Source organism: Mauremys mutica, chromosome 25, assembly GCF_020497125.1.
Source record: "Mauremys mutica isolate MM-2020 ecotype Southern chromosome 25, ASM2049712v1, whole genome shotgun sequence".
NCBI lineage: Eukaryota > Metazoa > Chordata > Testudines > Geoemydidae > Mauremys > Mauremys mutica.
Window position 1 is genome coordinate 11,364,387 of NC_059096.1, and position 24,358 is coordinate 11,388,744.

Sequence of the window (24,358 nt, forward strand, 5' to 3'; positions counted from 1 at the left end):
ACACCAACCAACCCCTGCGGTAGACACAGCTGGGCCCATGGAGGAATTCTTCCATCAGCCTAGGGACCACCCCACGGGGAGGTGGATTACCTGCATCGATAGAAAATCCCCTTCTGTCACTGCAGGAAGCGTCTACACTATGGTGCTGCAGTTGTGGCACCGTAGCACCCGTAGTGTAGACATAGCCTAGGTACCTAGGGAATTCAGGCACCCATGGTTCAGAGGAGCTAAATTTTGGACTTGGGCACCTAAATCCCTTTGGCTGTAGCCTGTGGTTTCTTTCCTTGCATGGGGTGTGCCCTGTTGTGCATTGGGAGAGGGTAGAGCCCAGTGCCTGATTCACCTTCTCTGTGCCATTCTTTCCTTGGTACACCTGTATCAATCCCCCTCCACACCTCGCCGCCCTCGCCCCTGTACTCCCGCCTCTGACAGAAGGCTTCCACTCCATCTCCGTGCCCGTCGCTGTGCCGTGATGAAAGCTGATCCGTTGTAACTTTTGCACACTCCAGCATCTACACTCTCTACATCAGCTCTCCCGTTTTTAGCCTTCTCTAGGGAACAAGAGGCTCCGTGAACTGCCCAACATGAGCCAACCCAGAGAACCTGAGAACAGTGAGTTGGTCCCACTGAGGTGCAACTGACCACCCCAAACAGGCCACTTAGCTTTCAGATTCCCATCCACTGTAGCCAGGAGCTTGTGAGGCGGAGAAGCTTTCCCTTGGTGGCTGGGCTTCCAGCTGCTCCCGGCATCTTACTCCCATGCTGAGAGCTCGTTAGCGTGATGAAAGTGAGGCTGGGTGTACGGTACAACCTACACATGGCAGCTAAGGTCTAAAAGCGGGAAAAGCCTGTTACATTTCTGGCTGTCTCAGGAGAGCTCTGTTTCTACAGCCAGCACCCACAGCAATCAGGGCGTCCCCACCACACAGACCTCGGCCACGCTAGGATGTAGGGACCTTTCGACTCCAGTCCTCCTGCTTTGGGGACAGAGCATAGTTTTGATGAAATACACAAGCTCACACAGACTCTGCATTTCTCTCTGTGTTCGTGTCCCCAGGCAGATGGAATCTTTTTTTCCCCTCTGTCTTTTGCATCACACAGGCTCTTTGTAGAAATCCATTCACTCTTTTCTGCCCAAAAGCAGAGAAACGTGAAACAAGAAATGCCATTTTCCAGTGAAAATTCTCTAGAAAACAAAGCCTCGTTCCCTTCTTAACACTTGAGGAATCTAGTCCTCAAAAGCTGCTGTCACGGGCTTGGGATACAGGATTGCTTGTTCACATCAAATAGCACGAGGTGAGCTTTTCAAAAAGTTCTCTTAACACCCCCCAAAGCTCTACCCCCAAATTAAATATTGTTTCAGGCCGTATTCCAGCAGATAAAGAGAAGGGATTGATTTACCTAGGTGACTAATGTTGGTATCTTTCTAGCTTTTAACACCAGTACCGGAGGTGGACTTGTGTTCAGACGTGCGTGTGTTTTGTTTCCCAGGTCGAGATCTTTAACCTCCCTGTAACAGGGCAACATTCCTCTCTTGTCTTCTGCTCTGTCTACTCAGACTTGGAGACCTTCACATGTCAAAGTACAGTTCGTTTACACTTGCTTTTTCCCATCATTTTACTGATCCATACAGCGTAATTATTTACAGTGTCAGTTTCTGTTCAGTTCTCTGCCAAGGAGGGGGACGAGATCTCTCTACCCAGAAATCTTTCCTGCATCTGGCTCTGCTAGCCTGCCTCTCCCCTGCACTTCATTCCTACCCTAGGTTGGATATTAGGAAACACCATTTCACTAGGAGGGTGGTGAAGCACTGGAATGGGTTCCCTAGGGAGGTGGTGGAATCTCCTTCCTTAGAGGTTTTTAAGGCCCGGCTTGACAAAGCCCTGGCTGGGATGATTTAGTTGAGGTTGGTCCTGCTTTGAGCAGGGCGTGGGACTAGAACCTTCTGAGGTATCTTCCAACCCTAATCTTCTATGATTCTATGAATTAATTGGAGGTGAAGGGACCAGAGTGCTGGGACATGCTGAAGTTTGCTGTGTGACGCTCATGCACTGTCATTTAAAAAGGTCTCTGTTACTTTCGAAACAGAGTTTGTCAATAGCCTGGCCCTTGTGATCGCTGTGCCAACAGACGTACCCTCTCTTTGCTTCGCTGCACCGTCTGCTCTTTGCTGGCTAGTATTTGGGGGATCTGCCCTGGGTGCCCGGTGAGAATGGAAAGAAACTCTAGGTGACTGAGGGAGCAGCAAGGAGAATCTATTTGATCCTCGTGAATGGCTAATTTAAACGAGAACAGAGTGCGTATGTGTGCACCTCGAGTCCAGCTGCAGGAGGCAGGGAGCACTGATACCAACCTCCATTTTAAAATGCTTTCCCCCACCTCCCAACCCTTACAGTCGGGATGAAAATATCCCAGAATGCAACGTTCGGGTGCACCCCACAAGTGACAGCCACGCCCCTGGGAGGGGTATCAAGGTGTAGAGGTGGTCACCGCCCACTAGAGGGAGCTGTTGAGTTGCATGGTGCCAAGCAAGCGATGGACAGGGAGGTTTGGAGACACAGCAAAGGGGAATTATTCGTATGTGGAACCTTGGGAGCCTGTTGTTTCCCTAGCCTCTGGGAGGGCAATGCTTGTGTTTTCTGCGTGGGCTGGTAACGTAACTATTATTGTGGTGGGTTTGCACCGTGCTAGCGCTCAGGAGAGCCTCAGGCAGTACACCCCGTTGTGCAAGGTGCGGTACAAACACAGAACAAAAAGACAGGCCCTGCCCCAAAGAGCTGGCAGTCTCAGTACAGGTGAATTCCAGTGATCTGAATTTTATATCCGAGTTTCCCATAAACAGTGTGTCCAGAGGTGAAAGGAAGCCGGTCCGGTCTGGTGTGGCAGACCGGTAAGAAAGTGACCACCGTAGCGGCAGGGCCGCTGATGGGGGGGGAGGGGGGGCGGGGGAGGAGAAGGGGCGCTTCCTCCGGCGATTTAAAAGGGCCCCGGGCTCCTAGCTGCCGCTGCTGCCAGCGCACCTGCGGCTGGAGCCCCCGGCCCTTTAAATCGCTGTTGAAGCCCCGGGCTGCATGGGCTGGGCAGTGCTGAAGGGCTGACTGGGGGATTTTGTCCCCAGCCCTGCCCCCTTCCGCCCAAGGCCCCGTCCCTTTTGCCCACGGAGCTGGATGCAACTGCCCTTCCAGGGGCCCAGAGCTGCCCCCCACACACACACCTTGCCCAGGACCCTGCCCTGCGCACCGGTAAGTCATTTAAGTTACTTTCACCCCTGAGTGTGTCCCCTACGTAGCCCTAGGTTAGTTAATCACCTGCTGAAAAAACAACAAGGTAAAGCACCGAGGAATGAACTGGATGAGTCAATAGGCCTTTTCCATCTTCAGTTCATAACCCTTTGTCCTGTCCCCAACCTCCTAGGCCTTGTCTAAGCAGGAAAGTTAACTAAGGCTTTGTCTATGCTACAGAACCTGTCCCACCAGTCACCTAGTCACAGCATATCCCAACAGGAGGCTTCTTCCTGCCGCTCTAGGAACACCACCAGGGGCTGTGCTGGCATCACTGTGCCACTGCAGGGTGTGGTTTTTTCACACCCCAGCCAGACATCACTACGCTGGCATAAGTGTTAAGTGTGGGCCAGCCCTTAAATGGGTTTTTTTTTAATAAGCAATGTAGTGAATGATCCTAAACTGCTGTAAGTTAAACAGAAGTAACGTAAACACATTCCCCGTCGACTTAATTTCAAACTGCAACAAGCCCCTTTCCTCCCGCAAGAAGGGGCTGCACCAGGGAAATTCACCCCTGAGGTCGCACCAGTGTAACTTTCCTGTGTAGACAAAGTCTTACGTTGTTGGGGCCCATTGCAAATATATGTTATGTGTAATTCTCCCCACTTCCTTGGGGGTGGCGGGTAGGCCTGGATGCTAATCACAGGGATGGTGGCCAATCGCAGGCTGTCTGTCCTGGGAATTTTCACTTAAAAGCCATGGTATGTGTTCGTGGGAATGGGGTTTGTTTTGTTTTTACGCTGCGGCTGAAGCGTCTGTTTTACAGGGAGCTGGATGCCAGGCCAGGCTCTCTCTTCTCTTTGGGTCTGTCTCTGTTGTGGCTAGGAGATGTGATTCCCAGCTCAGGTAGCCGTACGCACGGTAGCTCTTCTCCAGCCGGAGCCTAAAAATAGCAGTACGTACCCAGGGGCTGGGGGGGGGCATTTTATTCGAGCGGCTAGCCGGACTCACTGCCCTTCCTGCCATGGCCACGCTGCTCCTTTTAGCGCACCAGCTCAAGCAGAACGAGCGTGTGTCTATCTCCCCGAGCTGGGAATCACAGACCCTTTCACTCTGGAACTCTGCTGAGAGGTGAGGAGGACAGAGCTGTGGTGCGCCCCGTGTGATGGGAGCTCTGCGGCGGAGGGTTTTGTGTGAGCTGCGTATGGGGATGATTTGATTTTTTTTTGCAAATGTTTAAATAAAATGTCCCGGTTGGGAACATCACCTTAGGCTGGGGGTGTAACATACAGTCAGGAGATTAAGGTCAGAAGGGACCACCACTTCATCACAGGTCAACACCACCGCCCACCACCCGCGCAGTGAACCCAACAACTGAAATTAGCCCAAAGTATTACAGCCCACAGCAGACTAGATTATTGCGAATCACAGACAGAGACCGGGAGGGACCGAGGGGCACCAGTGTCTGAAGGGAATGATGAAGTGAGATACACCCAGATAATCCTGGCAGGTGACCTGCACCCCACACTGCTGAGGAGAGTGGAAAAAAAATAAAAAACAAGGTCCCTTCCAATCTGACTTGGGGGAAAATTCCTTCCCAAGCCCGCACATGGTGATCAGTGAAACCCTGATCATGTGAGCAAACACCAGCCAGCCAAGTACTTGAGTGAGAGAGAGAGTGTGTTTGGTGCCACCTCGGAGCCCTGGCCTACCCCGCCCAAGGTCCCATCTCCAGCTGTGGCCATCCCTGATACTTGAGGAAGGAGACCAATAAACTCCTCCCCGAATACGTTGTGGAGGGCGGGGGAATCTCTTCCTGACCCTACCAGTGCCTGGCTGAAACCTTGAAACATGAGGAACATGAGAGGTAACACGGTTAAACAGGTGCGGCAGAGTGAATGCTGACTAGCGCTTGATTATGTTTCGTCTCTGAAAATCCCAGCCCCTGGTGCCCCATGGACTGGGATGGTCTGCTGTGATGCACCTGCTAAGCAAGAGACTGTTATGCCCATCAGTCGGAGGAAGGAGCCCACCCAGGAAATGACTCGGAACTTCTGGGAATGGATCTCCATGAATTGGGCTGCTCTCCGAGCTACCCGTTGCTCCAGTGTTGTAACATGGATGAGCTCCGGATGCAGGATTCCTTTCATCTGGCACCTTCGACCAATGCCCAACTGCAGCAACCCTGCAGGATTCTGCCAGATGGAGCGTGAGTCTCACAGTCTGGTGCTTTGGCTACTTTGCATGGAAGTGAAATAGGTAGAAAGGAGAGAGGCCAGCTTGGCAGAGAGACAAAGAGCAAAAAACAAACAAACGGGTGAGCGATTGCTTCATCACACATGGTTTCCATGGCGATATATTAACCAGTTAGCCCTGCTGAAGCCTGACCCTCAAATGTCTCCGACCCCTGAGAGACGTGTGTGTGCAAAACATTACTGGAGAGACGCGTGGCTCCCGGCTGCTACCAATGAAGACACGGGGGAAGGGAGTGGTGGGTTTCGGGTAGGGAAGGCGAATGCATGGCATTTGTGCAGATCAGTGGAGTGCTCTCGCAAGAACAAGAGCAAAACAGGATTGTTCCTGCATGATAATCACCCTCCCCCCTGCACTAATAATAACACTGAACACGTAATGAGCGCTGGAGACAGCACTGTCGAAACATGAATGGCTTCTCCCCGTCCTCGCTGAGTTAGGTCACTCGTGTTACCCCCAGGGTGCAGGCAGAGAAACTGAGGCACAGAGCAGGTAAGAGCTTAGATCAAGAGCCAGGATGAGAGCCTGGGACTCTCAATTCTGTGCTTATTCCTCGAGGGTACAATGTTTCCTACAATACCATCGGGCTGCCCTCTAACGCAGGCTTCGTGTTCCCATGACCCCTATGACAGGGACCCGGGGTCGGGGGTTGCATTGGATGCTTTTGCCCAGATTGGAGAAGGTGGGTTTGCTTTGTTTTTTTCCACATAGGAACGTGTGTCCTTTTCTGCCCCATAGGATAGAGACGGCAGAGCAGCTATCGAACTGTTAGAGATACGAATGACCCGTAACCCAATTCTTTCCTCCACACCTCACTGGCATTAAATTAGTGTCAAATAGCATGGAGATATTAATCTACAACAGAAAGTCTTTGGGTGGGTTACATAGTAATCTGGAGGGGGGAGAAGGGTACCCAAGTACCAGTGATGGTGCTTTTCATTCTAATGGCAGCTCCCCATATAGACATGGGGATTGACTTTATAAACTGTACCCAAATATATGATCACCTGGAGCTTTATCAAGATTTTCTAGTGACAATATAACCCAGACCTATTTCCTTGGGTCATCAGAAATAGAAGCACCAGAAATGCTTGATGGTTTATAATGTTCTGAAGCCAGCAGGAAGCACACATCAAATTAATCCAGCAATTTAATTAACATAACTGTAATCCTTTAGCTAGACGAGCAGTCACAATTTCTTTGGGGACACTGTGCTGTGTACAACGCCGTATCGTGATGCATTTCAAAAACAGATACCAAGGGTTCTCCTGTCCATCCCAAGATGGGACTGTGGTGCAAGGAATTTTAAAAAAAATGCTACACTCTGAAGAATGGGATTAGCACGAAATCATGAGTCAAGTTTTAAAAAATGAGATATTTGCTTTAAAAGCATGAGATTAAAAAACATTTGGGATATTTTTGTTTGTTTGTTTTGTTCTCCAGTGTCTGAGACTCAGGTCACATTTTTGATATTTTTTTCACAACCATGATAGCTAGAAACTTACTTTTAAAAAAATGAAGGATGAGAGTATCACCTAATCACATGCCCCCAGGAGCCGAGACCCTAGAAACGTACCAAATATCACAATAAAATCATGAGAGTTCCCAGCATTGTCTGATGGACAAGCTCTGTTCTCCTGTCCTTCTTTTCAAAGTTTCTGGTATTGAGAGGGAGTATGTGTTTGATTCAGGGCTTTCTACACTGAGAAACTAATTCAGATTAAGATCGGGTGTGAATTTAAAGGGGAATAGCTAGTCCTGATTGTCTTCATGTGTGAGTACTTTTATTCTGGAATGAGTGATTTATTCTGAATTAGTTTGAATTAGCTGAATCCACTGGAATAAACTAAGGCATTCTTATTCCAGAATAAGGATATGGAGTTAATCAGGAATAGCTATTCAGAATAACTCCATGTAGACAATCCCTTAAACGCAGGGATCGGCAACCTTTGGCACGCGGCTCCCCAGGGTAAGCACCCTGGCAGGCTGGGCCTGTTTGTTTACCTGCCACGTCCGCAGGTTTGACCAATCGCGGCTCTCACTGGTTCGCTGTTCCAAACCAATGGGGGCAGTGGGAAGCGGCACGGGCTGAGGGATGTACTGGCCAGTGGGAGCCATGATCGGCTGAACCTGCGGAGGCGGCAGATAAACAAACCGGCTCGGCCTGCCAGGGGCTTTCCCTGGCGAGCCGTGTGCCAAAGGTTGCCGATCCCTGAACTAAAGTCTGGCCGACAACTCCCCTCCTTTGAACCCATGGATCATCTCACTGTAGAGAGCTGCACCTCTAGTGTGAATATGATCAAAACATCTGACACTCCTGGTTTTGCCTGAACTCTCTGTGTATTGACCCTTTGAGACGAAAGGCTGACAGAAATACTTAGTTTCAGGGTACTGAACCCTGGTTTATTTGTGTCCATGACGTCTCGTTTATTTGCCTGCCGTTTCATTTTTTTCTTCTGTGCCCCTTGGCTTTTTTTCCCCCTTGGCCCTATTCTTATGGTCCTTTCTCTTCTTTTCCCTGCCACACTGTGGCAAGCCGCATGAATGGAGGAGCTGGAGAGGACGGCCTCCTTCGAGAACTTTGACCTCCTGCTTTTCCTTGGAGGTGTCTCTCCAAGATCTTGTTCTTGTTTGTTGGAGAAACGCTTTTAAGAAGAGGGGAAGAGTTTGTTAACGTCTCCAGAGAACCAAAAGAGGAAAGCAATGGTATTTAAGAAAATGAACTACACTCAGGTTCTGAGTCTTACATGCCCTCCAGAAAAAAAAAAAATCTTGTGTGGCTACCAAAGGTTTCTTCACAGAGTTTCCCCTGCGTCCTTGGTGCCTCAGTGTGGATGGTCTGATTCTATGGATTCATAGCAGATTAAATTCTAGCTCCCTTTCTTTTTTTCCCTTTCATATGCGGCATGTATTTTAGATGGTCTCACACATACAGATCTCCAGACTGGTATCATAGAATCATAGAATCTCAGGGTTGGAAGGGACCTCAGGTACTAGTAAACATTTCATAGGGAGACTAATTATTTAGAACTGGTCCAAAAATATCCAATCAAAGTTTTTTGCGTGGAAAATGGCTATTTCATAGAAAGTGAAATGTCAGTGGGAAATGTTCTTTTTTTTTTAAATTACATTTTTCATTTTGTCATCAAAGACAAAGCAACAAACATTTGCAACTGAAAACCAAACCATCTTTAAACTTTTTTTTTTTAACAAACTTTTTCACATGGTGGAAAATACGTTCTCCATCCTGTTCTAGAGTTAATGCCTATTACACGTGAGGAATCTCTATTTAAAGTTACAAGTCCTACAATTTACAGGCCTGTTATAGCTCCCTGTAAATTATCTGTCTGTGCCTTGCTTGTCACAGTTTGTTTCTAGATGCATAATGCAATATATCATATGTGTGCACGCACCTGTCAGAAATGTTCCTAGATAACTCCGAGAAGAACAACCCAACTGTTTAAGAAGCTCAAGGTATTGATGTATGAGGAAGGTTAAGAAATGAAATATTTTTGGTCCAAAAATGTTCTAACAAAACAGTTCCCATTTTCCAATAAATGTACTAAATAAATGCCGTCTTCTCTCTCTTGCAAGGTAATTACCCAGGGAAATCCATGGTAACTACTTACAACTGTGGAGGATAACCAGGCAGGGCTAAGTAGTTGCTTAGGGTAGTATAAGGGAGTGTAATTAGAAATAACAGGATGGCATTAAATCAGAGGAAACGTAGGTTAATAACATGTTACCATACTGGGTCAGACCAATGGTCTGTTAGCCCAGTTTCCTGTTTCCAATTCTCAGAGCTTCAGGGGGAGTGCACAGAACAGAGGAAAAGGGAAGAAGGCGAACCCGGGGAACTACAGACCGGCCAGCCTCACCTCAGTCCCTGGAAAAATCATGGAGCATCAGTTATAAAGATACGGAACAAAACCGGCCCCAGGACCGACCCCTGGGGCACTCCGCTTGATACCGGTTGCCAACTAGACATTGAGCCATTGAGCTTGACGAACTAGCCAGCTTTCTATCCACCTTATAGTCCATTCATCCAGCCCATACTGCTTTAACTTGCTGGCAAGAATACTGTGGGAGACCATATCAAAAGCTTTGCTGAAGTCAAGCTATATCAGGTCCACCACTTTCCCCATATCCACAGAGCCAGTTATCTCATAAAAGAAGGCAATCAGGTTGGTCAGGCATGACTTGCCCTTGGTGAATCCATGTTGATTGTTCCTGATCACCTTCCTCTCCTCCGAGTGTTTCAAAATGGATTCCTTGAGGACCTGCTCCATGATTTTTCTGGGGACTGACTGAGGCTGAGCAGTCTGTAGTCAGGGCCGTCCTTAGGCATATGTGGCTGCTTAGGACACCCAAAAATTTGGGGCACCCCTGGGTCTTAGTGTACTACAACCTCCCACCAATCCTAGCCCTGTTCTGACGCTACCTTCAGGCTCCCACCACAGCTGGCTGCTGCAGCCTGGTGAGTCTACCTCCGGAGGGGATCTAGTACTTAAAACTGAAAAAGCCTCCAGCCTGCCAGACCTACATCTGATGTGTGTGTGTGTGAATGTGTGTGTCTGTGTATAGGTATTAGCTATAATGTGTGTGTATAAGGATTAAGATATTAGTTATTGCTCATAAATCAAATTGTTATAATAAATGTGGCATCTTTGTCTTGCCCCCTGAAAAGATCCTGTGTAGTTTTTTCTGTACAACAATAGGGCCCCATAAATCCTAAGGGCAGCCCTGTCTGTCGTTCCCCAGATTCTCTTTCTCCCCTTTTTAAAAGATGGCCACTATATTTGCCTTTTTCCAGACGTCTGGGACCTTCCCCAATCACCACAAGTTTTCAGAGATAACGGCCAATGGCTCAGCAATCACATCCGCCAACTCCTTTAGCAACCTCGGATGCAGCGCATCCGGCCCCGTGGACTTGTGCATGTCCAGCTTTTCTAAATGGTCTTTAACTTGTTCTTTCACCAGTGAAGGCCCCTCACCTCCTCCCCATGCTGTGCTGCCCAGTGCAGCAGTCTGGGAGCTGACCTTGCTTGTGGAGACTGAGGCAAAAAAAGCATTGAGTACTTCAGCTTTTTCCACATCATCTCTCACTAGGTTGCCTGCCTCATTCAGTAAGGGTCCCACACTTTCCCTGACCTCCTTCTTGTTGCTAACATACCCGTAGAAACCCTTCTTGTTACCTTTCACATCCCTTGCTAGCTGCAACTCCAGTTGTGCTTTGGCCTTCCTGATTACACCCCTGCATGCCTGGGCAATATTTTTATACTCCTCCCTAGTCATCTGGCCAAGTTTCCACTTCTTGTAAGCTTCCTTTTTGTATTTAAGCTCACCGAAGATTTCTCTGTTACGCTAAGCTGGTTACCCGCCATGTTTGCTATTCTTTCTGCAAATCATAATGGTTTGTTCCTGCGCCCTAAATAAGGATTCTTTAAAATACAGCCAGCTCTCCTGGACTCCTTTCCCCCTCATATTAGCCTCCCAGGGGACCCTGCCCATCAGTTCCCTGAGGGAGTCAAACTCTGCTTTTCTGAAGTCCAGGGTCCATATTCTGCTGCTCTCCTTTCTTCCTTTGGTCAGTATCCTGAACTCGACCATCTCGTGGTCACTGCCTCCCAGGTTGCCACCCACTTCTACTTCCCCTACCAATTCTTCCCTGTTTGTGAGCAGCAGCTCAAGAGGAGAACGGCCCCTAGTTGGTTCTTCCAGCACTTGGACCAGGAAATTGTCCTCAACACTCTCCAAAAACTTCCTGGATTGTCTGTGCACCGCTGTGTTGCTCTCCCAGCAGATGTCAGAGTGATTGAAGTCTCCCATGAGAACCAGGGCCTGTGACCTGGAAACTTCTGCTAGTTGTCCGAAGAAACACTCGTCTACCTCATCCTCCTGGTCTGGAGGTCTATAGCAGACGCCCACCACGACATCACCCTTGTTGCTCTCGCCTCTAAATGTAACCCAAAGACTCTCAACAGGCTTTTCTCCAGTTTCATACTCTGAGCAGTCATACTGCTCTCTTACATACAGTGCAACTCCTCCACCTTTTCTCCCCCACCTGTCCTTCCTGAACAGTTTATACCCATCCATGGCAGTGCTCCAGTCATGTGAGTTACCCCACCAGGTCTCTGTTATTCCAATCACATCATAGCTCCTTGACTGTGCCTGGACTTTCAGTTCTTCCTGCTTATTTCCCAGGCTTCTTGCGTTCGTGTACAGGCACCTAAGATAACTATCCGGTTGCCCTGCTTTCTCAGTATGAATCAGGAGGCCTCCCCGCTGCACCCTCCTCCTTGTGTTTCCTCCCGGTGTCCCACTTACCTCAGGGCTTAGGTCCCCAACCCCCAGCGAATCTTGGCAGTATAATTGGTGCCCACGTGGAGAAGTAGGAAGGGGTAGCAGTCCAAGGGTTTGATCTAAGGCTCAGCAGACACTCCATCACATCCTGAATTCTAGCTCCACGCATGCAGCACACTTCTCGAGTTTCCCGGTCTAGACAGCAGATGGATGACTCCGTCCCCCTTAGGAGGGAGTCCTCGACCACCACCACCCGTCTCCTCCTCCTGGGAGTGGTGGTCGTGGAACCCCCATCCCTAGTACAATGCATCCCATGCCCTCCGGTCGATGGGGTCTCCTTCTGATCCCTTTCCTCAGATGACTCTTCCAAACCATTCTCCGCTATAGTATCTGTGCAGAGAGCCTGAAAACGGTTTCTTATCTCTATCTGCCTTGGAGGTACATGGGTTCTCCTCTTTCTTCTCCTGGAGGTCACATGCTGCTGATTTTCTTCCCCATTCTGCACTGCCCTCTGATCCTTCAGCATGCTGTGCCTGCAGTATCAAACACTGACTTCTATCCAGAAAGTCTTCATTTTCTCTGATGCAGCGCAGGGTTGATATTGGGTCACTAGTCCTTTAACCTTCTCTTCCAATATGGAGACCAGCTGGCACTTCGTACAGATGAAGTCACTTCTGTCCTCTGGGAGAGAGACAAACATGTCACATCCTGTGCAGGTCACAACACCTGATCACTCACTATCCATATTGTCTTCCCTCTAAGAGCCTCTTCAGATGTTGTATTTACTGCTCACAGAAGCCTGAAAGGCAAAAACTCTGTGGGAACTCCCCCCAGGCAAACTCCCTCTGTTTGCCTCGCCTCTGTTTCACCACTCGCAACTGGCTGCTTTTCTATAAGTCTGCTGGCTCAAAGCAGTTGCCCCACCTCAAAGCCTTCTCCCCAATCAACCACTCAAGGCCACCTGGAACAACACTCCCAGTCAGGGCCATCCTTACCCATAGGCAAAGGACGCAGCTGCGCAGGGCACCAGGACATTTGGGGCACCACATTCCCTGGTGCCCTGCGCAGCTGCGTGCTGCTTCAGCCCCTGCTCCAGTTCTTCCTCAGGGCCCCCAGCCCCGATCTGCCCCAGCCCCGCCTCTTCCCGCCTCCACCCTGCCCCTGCTCTGCCCCAGCCCCGCCCTCACTCCCCTGGAGATTTCAGCCAGGCCGACCCTGCACTCACCGCATGGTCAGTGGAAAGACCCCGCCCCAGCCTGCTCCGCCCCCCTGGCTCCCAGGCTTGGGGGGAGGAGGGAACCGCCTCCCAGCACTCACCGGCGGCGCGGCTGGGAGCCAGGGGAGCAGAGCAGGCTGGGGCCGGGTCACTCCGCTTCCCGCAGGAAGTGGCCAGCCCCCCTCCCCCCCATCCCTCACGGAGGCCTGGGTCGAGGCCCCACACAGCCCCCCCCACTCTCCCCCATGGCGGCTTGGGGGAGCTGGGGGGGGCTGCCTAGGGTACCAAAATAGCTAGGGACGGCCCTGCTCCCAATTCACACTTTTCAAACAAACAACCGCACAGTCTAACAGTCCCTGCAGCTAGCACCAGTCAGACAAATGGTCACAGCAGACGGACACGCGCAGATTCACCCCACCAGCTCACAACACAGCCCCACTACTGCAGCACTCACCATAGCGCCTCTCGGATGGTTCCCAGGCAAACTCCCTCTGTTTTCTTCTCTTCTGTTCACCTGTGATGGGGCGTCTGCCCCACACTGCCCCATAAGGGGTTAAAGCAATCCTTTGGAGGCTGGGCAGGAGGCAGCCAATCAGGAGAGGGCTTATAGGGGCAGCCAATCAGGACTGGGCTGTGCCATATAAGAAGGGCTACTGGGCAGAGCAGCTTCAGTCACTCCATGGAGCTCAAGGAGGGAGGACCGGCTGCCTGCTGACAGACTGAGACCCTGAGACGGTGCTAAGGGCTGCAGGGGGGTGGCCTGGGGAAATAGACTGCAGGGTTGGAGGGGACGCAGCACGTGGCTGCGAGCTATAGGGTCTCTGGGCCGTGACCCGGAGTAGTGGGTGGGCCCATGTTTCCCCCCTCCCTGCCTTTGCCACCACTCGCCACTGAGGAGGAAGCGGCTGGACAGTGGATTGCCAGTCCCCTGGAAGGAAGGGAGAACCGAGTGCAGCACAGCCGGAGGGCTGTGTCTGGAAGAAGATGCTGTGGTCCTTGAAGTGACACGGGTCCTGGAGCAGAAGTGACGGCAGCAAAACGTCACCAGATGAAGGCATGCTAGCGAACAAAGCTAATTCCCAGGACAGCTAGCTGGAGGCACCACAGGGATGAGTCCACACCATCACATCGCCACTCAGTGATGATTCACTTGATGATTACCTGTTCTATTCATTCCCTCTGAAGCATATGGCATTGGCCACTGTTGGAAGACAGGACACTGGGCTGGATGGTCCTTTGGTCTGACCCAGTATGGCCGCTCTTACATCCAAATTAAAAGAGGAAACTTTTCAGGGGATTCCTTATCACCAGTACTGTTCTTGGTAGCGATGCTGCCACTAACACGGATGCTGTGTTAGATAATTTGTGCTTATTATCAGCGAAGAGCAACAGCCAGATAACCACTTGTAATACATGGATGATCTGAAACTGTATGGATGGTCACAAAAGGAGATGCAGAGACTGGTGACATATGTAGAAAAGTCTGAAGATACAAAGTTTCAGGTTGGCTTGGCTCAATGTGGAGTGGGGTCTGTAAAGACGGATAAGCTGGTACAATCAGACAACATACAAACTGATGAAAGTATTTGCCAAGATATCTCTCAGCTTGGTCCCTACAAATACCTTGGAATCAGGGAACTGTCTGAGTTACTACAGAAGGAAGTCAAAGAAAAAAGTGAGGAAAGGATATTACAGATGACTAAGATATACTCTAAGGACAAAACTCAAAGGATTTTATCTTAGCCTTTAATATGTGGATGATACCTGTAGTACTGTACACTGCCGGAGTGATCAAGTGACATGAAGAAGAGAAGAAAAAAATGAATATCCAAACAAGAAAGCTCCTAGTGATTCATTATTATTATAGGCAAGCATCAATCCATTGGATCATGGTATATGCCTAAGAGGTCTAGTCAGGCGCCTGATGAATCATATTATGGCTGACAAGCCCAATTTGAGAACGACATAGCTTGTTACAAATTTTACAGATGCATGTGTTGTCTGAGTTGGAGTCCAAATTTACTGCACATGGCTTCCTTCTTTCTCGCTTTTCTTCCATCCTCTGCATCAAAGTCGCTTTCTGTTGAGCTGCACCCAGTGCCAGATATTCCCTCCAGATTGGACGGATTCATAGAATAATGCATACCAATCAAGACGTGGACAGGACATACATCCGATGAGGTGATGGAGGAAAAGGTCTGCTATTGGTGGAGGAAGCAATCGAGAATGAAGAATATAGCCTCAAAATACATGAAGAGTTGACCAGAATGAAAGCTAATATGGTCACGATAACAAGAGGTGGCTGAGTGTGCATCCTAGGCCAAGAAAGCATCAAAGAAAGGAGAAACCAAATCAACAAAGGAAGACAAAAGATTTACATAGAAATCAGTGCACGTGCAGTGGTGGAGGGAGAGACAGCCTATTTGTGATCGAAGCTGAACAAACTCCTGGCTTGTAGAAGTCCTCTCAAGAGAGAGGCCGAGAGCCTTGCTGTGAATGGCCAAGAGCAGTCAGTCCATAAGGCTTAATTAAGTTTGCAACATAACTGCCCGACAGAACTGCTCCCCGAACTGCAGAGCGTGTTCCGAAAAGGAAAAACCAGTGGAGCAGGTATTGAGCACCTGCAGGAGCCTGGCTGCGAGAGAATATAGGAAGAGACACAATGAGGCTGCCAAGTGCCTGCATTGGAGCCTCAGTATAGATTTAAATGAACTGGGCAATGTTACGACCACCACATCAAAAGCACACTAGAGAATGAAGAGGATGAGATTTTATAGGATCTGGCAGTTGCCACAGACCTAACAGTTCAGGCCAGACATAGGTGCTGTATTAACAAAAGGCAAACCAGGCCATGTTAATTGATATTGCCATCCCAGCAGACAGAAATGCAAACAAGGAGGTGATGACATATGAAGAATTCTGCCAGGAAGTGGACCAGTTATGGAAAACTAGAACAAAGCCAATCCAGTGATTATTGGAGCACCTTGGGAGACCCTCAGGGCATGAATAAGCAGCTTAGGAACACATTAGGAGTGTGAGACATCATGATCAGCAACCTCCACAGACAGCGCTCCTAGGCACCCTGAGAATTTTAAAGAAAGTCAGAGGAGAACAAGTGCATTTGAGCACTTAACATGCAGGGAAACTCCTGGCTACCCAAACCTATGAGTTCATAGTCAGGATTTATTGGTGACCCATGGTGATAAATTTTAGGCAGTAGCTTTCCCTTTTTTATGCTTAAAGTTCTTGTACGTTAAGATTTTTTTAAATGATGTAATATTCCAGTAATAGTAATTATCAGGGGGTCATAACTTAGAGAACATCCAGCTCCAGAGATCAGCAGATTCATTATGCGCAGGACCCAAGTCTGTTGCACTTTGCTGAGCTGCCTCCAATTTATTCGTGCCTAGAACTGTGTTCCGGGTGCAGCACCACCAGTGCTGAATAGAGGACCTCTTGCATAACACGATGTGCCCAAAAGTGCATCTCCACGCCACATTGCACTTGTATCTAATTCACTGTCCACTCATTCTGCCCCCTACCTCCCCAAATGGCTTTCAGCCATTGCTGCTTTCCAAACTGTGCCTTCTCACTCGCTAGCCAACAGAGTAACTTACGTAGAACGCAAAGGAGGAGAAAGTCCAAAGCGAAGGCAGGGGCAGACTTCTGACAAAAGGAAGGAGAGAAGCGGGGCAGGATTATAACTTGAGGATTCCTGCCTCATGTGGGTTTAAATATCAACTTTAATGTTCCACTTAATGTGTCTTTCCAGAGTGAATTGCGAAGGGAGGGACGGGGGTGGGGGCTTCTGAACATCTCATGGTAGCCATAGGGGGAGGATGGGCCTCTTCAGAATGCTCACATCACCATGACCCAGAAGCTGTCAGCCAAGTATGTGGGTTTACTGTGAATCTAATGGAAAGGAACTTTCTGACATCACAAGCTTCAACTCCCCCATGACTGTTAAGCGTTGAAGTCCGATGGTTGACACCTGCAAAATTCCCAGTTGATAAGCACTGAAACCTTGGTTATTTGAGCCCCGGCGAGCTGATATTCTTGGTTAGCTTGAAGGTCAGCTGTAGTTCTACCAAGGTCCTGGGCTCTGTTTGCTGCTCCCCTGCAGCTCTGCTGAGCGGACTGTGCTTTGGGGAAGCCTGGCAATGCTGTGTAATCAGGAGAGCCAGCCAGTGCTCTCGGGAAGTTACGTTCATTATGGGGGAATTTGTGAACGTAGACTTCAGAGCATATTGGACTAATTGCTCCCAGTTTTCCAAAGTGTAAATCAATGGAATTTAGCTCGTAACTGCCTTAGGGTTTGTCTACACAAGGAGTTATTTCGGAATACAAGTGTTATTCCAAATTAGCTTAATCCACTTCCAAAGTGGATTAAGCTAATTCAGAATAAGGCACTGTTGTTCTGAAATAGTCTCCACGTGTGGAGTTAATCGAGAATAGTTAATCTGCTTTAAAATTCATGCCCTACTTTATTCTGGATTAATTTTCATGGGTAGACAAACCCTAACCTTTGCACTCTTACATCACTGAGACACCTTTGAAAATTGTACCCATGGTCTATAATGACATGATGGCATAGTATATTTCCTGGCTTGTTCAGTTCACATGATGGACCCACAAGGCGGAAGAATCAAAGTTGTCCAGACATCTGTGTAAACCTGGCATTTCCTACATTTTCAAGTGCTTGACCTTGCAGCCTAAGGCTTTGTCCACACTTGTGGTGGCCCCTAGGAAGCATGTAGCTGTACATGGCAGTGAAATGCTCTGGCAGGAGGAAGGCAGCCGGGAAAAGCTCTGGCAGTGGGGTGCTGCTGGAGCCTTTCTTCTCTGCCTTCCTCCAGTCAAGAGTCTTCCCCCACTGCTGGAGCAGCAGGGAGGCTGTGGGACTATACTGCTGGAAATAGCAGTGCAGATGGGGGAGGCACTGTTTGGGCGTGTCGAGAGCCATGCCGGGTATATACTCTAGGGTTCAGGCGTGTCTGTACTCTACCCTCCAAAGCAGTGCCTCACTGTCTACACTGCTATTTGTACTGTGTTAGCTGGGCTGGGCTCTACACTGCCAGAAGTGAAGACGTGCCACAAGTAATGTTCTTTTAACATACATGGGGTTTTTGGGGTGGGGGAAGCTTACCTAATGCGGGAAATATTTTTCAAACCAGATTTCTGCCTGGTAGAAAATAGCTGTAGTCCCTTGGGTACCTCAAACCTCAGAAAGAGACAGAGGTTGTCTGGACAGTGGCCTGGCCTCTCCAGGAGACAGGGCATCTTATCTGCAAAGCCCCCGCCCCCATCCCTAGAACCCTTCTGGCACATTTAGGAGTTGTGGAACCTGCCATAACGCAGCTGCTACCCAAGGGGGAAGAAGCCCACAGAACGGGCCGCTCTGTGCTCTGAGTCTGGAGAGGCTATTGATGTTTCAATGGCCAGCAGCAGTGGCTGCAGATGTGAGCCAGATTAACCCCCCGAAATGACAAATCCAGAGTCTGCTTAGTTCACCCACAAAGGATGGTCCTGATTCTCTTCCACAGTGTCCATCAAAGAGCCCTGCAGTAAAACACCACTGAGCGGACAAGTAGCACACGGTGATTTCTCCCCTCCTCCCTGAACAGCACATTTGCCAGTATAATAAATTCATCCCAACCCCTTTTGGTTGTAATAATGTAGTAACGATTCCAAACATGATCCGACGCACGAGCTCCCTTTTAAATCTGTATGCGACCCTCAGAGCCACGGCAGCCAGTTAGCGAACCTGTTCTTCCTCTGGTGACGTAGCATTCCTGCTTCTCTTTTTAGAGGAAACGACGTTTGAAGCTGGAGTCAAAGTTCAGATCCACAGCCAGTCGGAGCCGCCCTTCGTCCAAGAACTTGGCTTCGGAGTGGCCCCTGGATTTCAGACCTTTGTCGCCACACAGGAGCAACGGGTGAGTCTGTAGTTTGACGTGTGGAGTGGGGGCTATCAAACATTTTCCTATGGTGGGTCACTTCTAAGGGGAGAGATGGAGATATCCTGAAGTGACTCCCCTAATCCTGTTTTCCCTGCACTTCCAGGAGGGGTAGAACCTACCCTAATGAGGCTGCTACTCTGAATAGGCCACTGAGTAGGCCAAGGTGCGCGGTCACCACGCTGTCAGGAGACAAATGTCACACAAACTTGGGTGCGGCTGCTTAGTCACGTCTCCCGCTCTTATCTCTGTGCTGCTCATTCTCCCTGCCTGGTGCTACCCCCGCTGCTCCCAACTCTCCAGGGACATTTGTGACGTGTATTTCTCCCAGTTTTTAATTTCAGCAGCAAATCGGATCACTGCTGAATTTACCTAAAACACCCCCGACGACAAAGAAATCCATGGAGCAAGCACAGATGGGGAGGGGGGATTTGGTGGGAGGTATTTGTTTTCATGGGGGTGGGGAGGAAGCGAAAGGTGCTGATCAGGAAAACCTCTGCCAACCCTGCAAGTGTCCAGTCTGGGCTCTGAGTAGCTGTTGCCATTTCTGTTTGAAAACGGAGAGGTCCTTTATCTTTGGGACAAAACCAGCATGGCAGATAGAGTGCTCGCGTGCAACCTGCAACTTGAAAACCACTGAGTTGCATATTTAAACCCTTGAATGCAAGCAGGGCCGACGAGGCGGGGGAAGCCGGTACCAATTACCGGGGCCTGGCGGTCCGAAAGGGGCCCTGGGGCCAGCTTCCCCGGCTTCGTCAGCCCTGTTTAGCCAGTCCGCCCTTGCTAGGGAACCCGAAAACATTTTTTCACCGGGGCCCAAACCTGCTCTCCGTGGCCCTGAATGCAATCTTGCTGGCATTCTACCTCGCTATGCGATCTCAGGCTACAAAGGGGACATTTGAGTCCTGAAGAGTTGGTTGCAGAATTAGGAGTGATGTCCTGTGCATAAACATTGGCTTGTTTGTTGACTTGGATGTTCATTGTAAAATGTAAAGTTTCAATGGGGCGAAGGGGCTGTCTGACACGTGCCCTCACCTTTGAAGTCAGCAGGACCATGCTGAAAATTGCGTAGAAACAAATTTCCTTCTAGAATGTTGGCATCTCTGCCTCCTGATCAGAACCGGGACATGTTTGAAAATGAAGACTAGCATTAGCCAAAGCCTTTCCCCGTCTCCAGCGATAACTAGCTTATTTCATCCAAATTGGTTTGTCCATATTAATGAAGCCCGTATGAGACACACGGGTCCGATGGCCGTTTACAGGACAGCTGCCGTGCACAGACCTAGCAGTGTAAACGGGCATTAACGTGAGTATAAATATATTGTATACCCCCTCTAAAGCTTGCAGTGCAATGAGGCCTTAGTGTAGAAAAGAACCAGGCCCATACTAGTACTTATGGTAACGACCAATGGCTAAAAATTTGTACACAGAAATTCTCATTTGTCCTGTCATTGCCTGCTCTCCATAGCTGGTGTTTTGTGCTGTCTGGGAGGATTCTGCAAGACTGAAGACAGGGTGTGGAATCTGCCCTGCTGGTCTTACAGACACACAGCTCCCCCTTGTGACTGGGGAGGAGAATGTGCCAGCCGGCTGGAGAACTCTGCTTCCATTCCATGTGGCCAGCCAAGCCCAGAGGGTGAAAACTCTGTCTCAAATCCAGTGGCACTCCAAAGCAAAAGAGGAGACTAGTTGGGAGTAATTGTCCAGAGGAAGTTCCCTGTGTGCACCCGAGATCTTTGCACGTATCCCCTGCCGGCTGTTCGCACACTAAGCTGGAAGCGTGGGTGAACACAGGCCAAAGGCTGATTTGTGCAACTGTGGCTAGAAGCTCGGCTTTGCTAGCGAGGCTGATTTGCTGCAGTTAACTCAGTCTGTGATCCTCCCTGTGACTCATTGGAATAACGAATCCCTGACAGCACCCCCGCCCTCAGGTCTGGATGTGTGACAGTCGGAGAGGCTTTTATTCATTGCCTGTCATTTGAAACAAGTGTGTGTGAAATTCTAATCTGGCAGGATTGTGGGAGGGGAGAGGGTGGGTAACACACAGATTATTTCTGGAGTGGATGAACTGGAGGCTGACGGTAGCTTGTCGGAGGGGCTCATTACCCCTGGGGAGGGCTGTACGAAACCCAGATAGTCGGAACAATAGCGTTTCGTTCCACTCGAAAGGAAACATTTTCTTTTCAAGGGTTTTTTTTCACTTTTAAAAGAAAAATTGATCTAAAATTTGAAAGGAGACAATAGAAGAATGTGGGCCAGCGAGAGGTAGAATGACTTTGAGGTGCCATTTGGGCACCTGCCGGGAGGTGGCAGACCCAACGTCCGGTCCCACTGTGGAACAGCTTTGACAAGAGAGATTTGGAGCCTGCCCCAGATGACCCTCTGACCTAGGGTTAGGGCAAGTTCAAATCCCTTCTTCACAGCAAGCCCGAGGGGGGAACCTGGGTCTCCCACGCCTGGGGGGAGCGCGCTAACCACTGGGAGAAACGTTAGCAGAGGGGCACTTCCTCCGTTTGTCTTGGAGAACGACTGACGTGACATAAACACCCGCCTTCTGGCTGTGAATCCCAAGTGGAGGGAGATGCCTCCCTCCAGCCCAGAGTTAGGGCCCTACATCCCTATGAGGGGTGAGGCTTCGGCTGCTTTCTCGACCTTTCCTGTTGGCTAGTTTAGGTGGCTTCCTGCTCAGCTTGCTGGCTTGTAGGTGCCCAGGAACGGGAGTCACAGAAGTTCGGCGCTGCTGTGCTCAGCGTGGTAACGCCCAAGTCACCCCCTTCCCATACAGAGCGGTGGAAGGGTCTGAGAGTCGCCCTCCTGGCTTGGAAAGAACGGCCTAGGCCTTTGCCTTATTGATAGCGTCAGAGACATGTCGGGCTGGATGGGACCTCACCAGGAGAGCGTGTCCAGGCCCCCTGCGCTGAGGCAGGACCAAAAAACCTAGATCATCCCTGAGTGGGGCTTGTCCAGCCTGTTCTTCAAAACCTCCAGAGATGGGGATTCCCCAACCTCCCATGGAAGCCCGTTCCAGAGCTTCACTGCCCAGAGAGTTAGAACACTTTTCCTCATATCTCCACTAAATCTCCCTTGCTGCAGATTAAGCCCATTACTGCTTGTCCTACCTTCAGTGGAGATAGAGAACAATCGATCCCCGTCCTCTTCATAACAGCCCTGGGGTGCCGAAAGCCATTGGACCAAACTGTAAACCCTGCATATGATGGAAACCACTTCAAGCCAAGGGGGGCTGCCACCCCTCCCCTCCCAGCACGCTTAGTTCCAGCACCCCTGTAACAGCTCTTCATATATTTGAAGACTTATCAGGTTCCCACCCACCCCAGTCTTCTTTTCTTGAGGAAAAAAACCAGTGAGGTGGCAAAACTTGCAGACGATACTAAACTGCTCAAGATAGTTAAGACCAGACTGTGAAGAACTTCAAAAAGATCTCACAAAACTAAGCGATTGGGCAACAAAATGTCAAATGCAATTTAATGTAGATAAATGTAAAGTAATGCACATTGGGAAAAAGAATCCCAACTATACATACAATATGGTGGGGGCTAATTTAGCTATAACTAATCAGGAAAGAGATCTTGGAGTCATTGTGGATAGTTCTCTGAAGATGTCCACGCAGTGTGCAGCGGTGGTCAAAAAAGCAAACAGGATGTTAGGAATAATTTTAAAAGGGATAGAGAATAAGATGGAGAATATCTTATTGCCTTTTATATACATCAATGGTACGCCCACATTTTGAAAACTGCGTACAGATGTGGTCTCCTCATACTGGCATTAGAAAAGGTTCAGAGAAAGGCAACTAAAATGATTAAGGGTTGGGAATGGGTCCCATATGAGGAGAGATTAAAGAGGCTAGGGCTTTTCAGCTTGGAAAAGAGGAGACTAAGGGGGGATATGATAGAGGTATATAAAATCATGAGTGGTGTGGAGAAAGTGAATGAGGAAAAGTTATTTACTTATTCCCATAATACAAGAACTAGGGGCCACCAAATGAAATGAATGGGCAGCAGGTTTAAAACAAATAATAGGAAGTTCTTCTTCACACAGTGCACAGTCAACCTGTGGAACTCCTTGCCTGAGGAGGTTGTGAAGGCTAGGACTAAAACAGCATTTAAAAGAGAACTGGATAAATTCATGGAGGTTAAACCCATAAATGGCTATTAGCTAGGATGGGTAAGGAATGGTGTCCCTAGCCTCTGTTTGTCAGCGGGAGGAGATGGATGGCAGGAGAGAGATCACTTGATCATTACCTGTTAGGTTCACTCCCTCTGGGGCACCTGGCATTGGCCACTATTGGCAGACAGGATACTGGGCTGGATGGACCTTTGGTCTGACCCAGTATGGTCGTTCTTATGTTCTTATGAGACTAAACATGCCCTGTTTTTTTAATGTTTTAAATACTTTTCAGCCTGGTCCTGGTATCTGTGAGTCACCAACCGATGCGTGGGTTGCCGGGTGATCTGGTGATTGATTGCTATGGCTAGAACAGGTGATCATTATAAGCATGGGACTATCGAGTAGGAGTAGGGAGGTGATATTACCTGTGTATATGGCATTGGTGTGCCTCTGACTGCAAGACTGTGCCCAGTTCTGGTGGCCGCACTTCCAAAGGATGTAGAGAAATTGGAGAGGGTTCAGAGAATGGCTGTGAATATGATTTGATGTCTGGGAAACCTTCCTCACGCTGAGATTTAAGGTCTGTCTACACTGCATGTTAAGTCCAGGCTCAGACTTAGGTTTCAGCCTAAGCCCTTCTTCCATCCACACACAAATCAATCTGACTCTGGTCAGCAAGCACTCAGGACTGGGGTCCTCGGATCATGGGAGTGGGATGGGTCATAGTCAAGTCCCGCTGTGACTGGGGTCCACATCCTGTCATTTTGCAGTGTGGACCAAGTCAAGGTGCAGACTGGAATCAGAAGGTCTGCCTAGCGCAGCATGGACATGCTAGCCAGGTTCTGAGACCCGGGTCCAGCAATTGTAAACCATGTTTACAATGCAGTGTGGATGCTCAAACATGGCCAGAGAACTAGACCTTTTTAACTTACTGAGGTTCCGAGGCAAGTTGCTCAATTTCGGTAAGTCCCTAACAGGGGAGATGATTTCTGATAGTAGACGGCTCTCCAGTCCAGCAGATAAAGGCCAAACGAGATCCGGCTGCTGGAAGCTGAAGCTAGACCACTTCAAAACGGGAACAAGGCACCATTTTTTTAACACAGCTTATCTCAGGGTGTGATAGATTCTCCACATGAATTCTTGAACTCGAGACTGGATGTCTCTGTCTCAGAGACTGTAGTGCAACCTCAGGGTATTGGACTAGATGCCGGATAAAATTCCCTGGCCAGGTGATGGATAGCACTGCCCGTCCATTCTCTGAGCTCACTGCCTCTCTGACGTCC

At 49.2% G+C, this 24,358-nt stretch overlaps 1 protein-coding gene across 1 annotated transcript in view; it reads left to right on the plus strand.

Annotated features, from left to right (window-relative positions):
• Positions 1 to 24,358, plus strand: part of LOC123356543 (acid-sensing ion channel 2) — a 1,100,900-nt gene that overhangs the window by 969,291 nt on the left and 107,251 nt on the right. Inside the window, exon 3 of the mRNA XM_044999896.1 lies at positions 18,802 to 18,929. Within this exon, the coding sequence (XP_044855831.1) occupies positions 18,802 to 18,929 (128 nt within the window). The remainder of the gene's footprint in view (positions 1 to 18,801; positions 18,930 to 24,358) is intronic.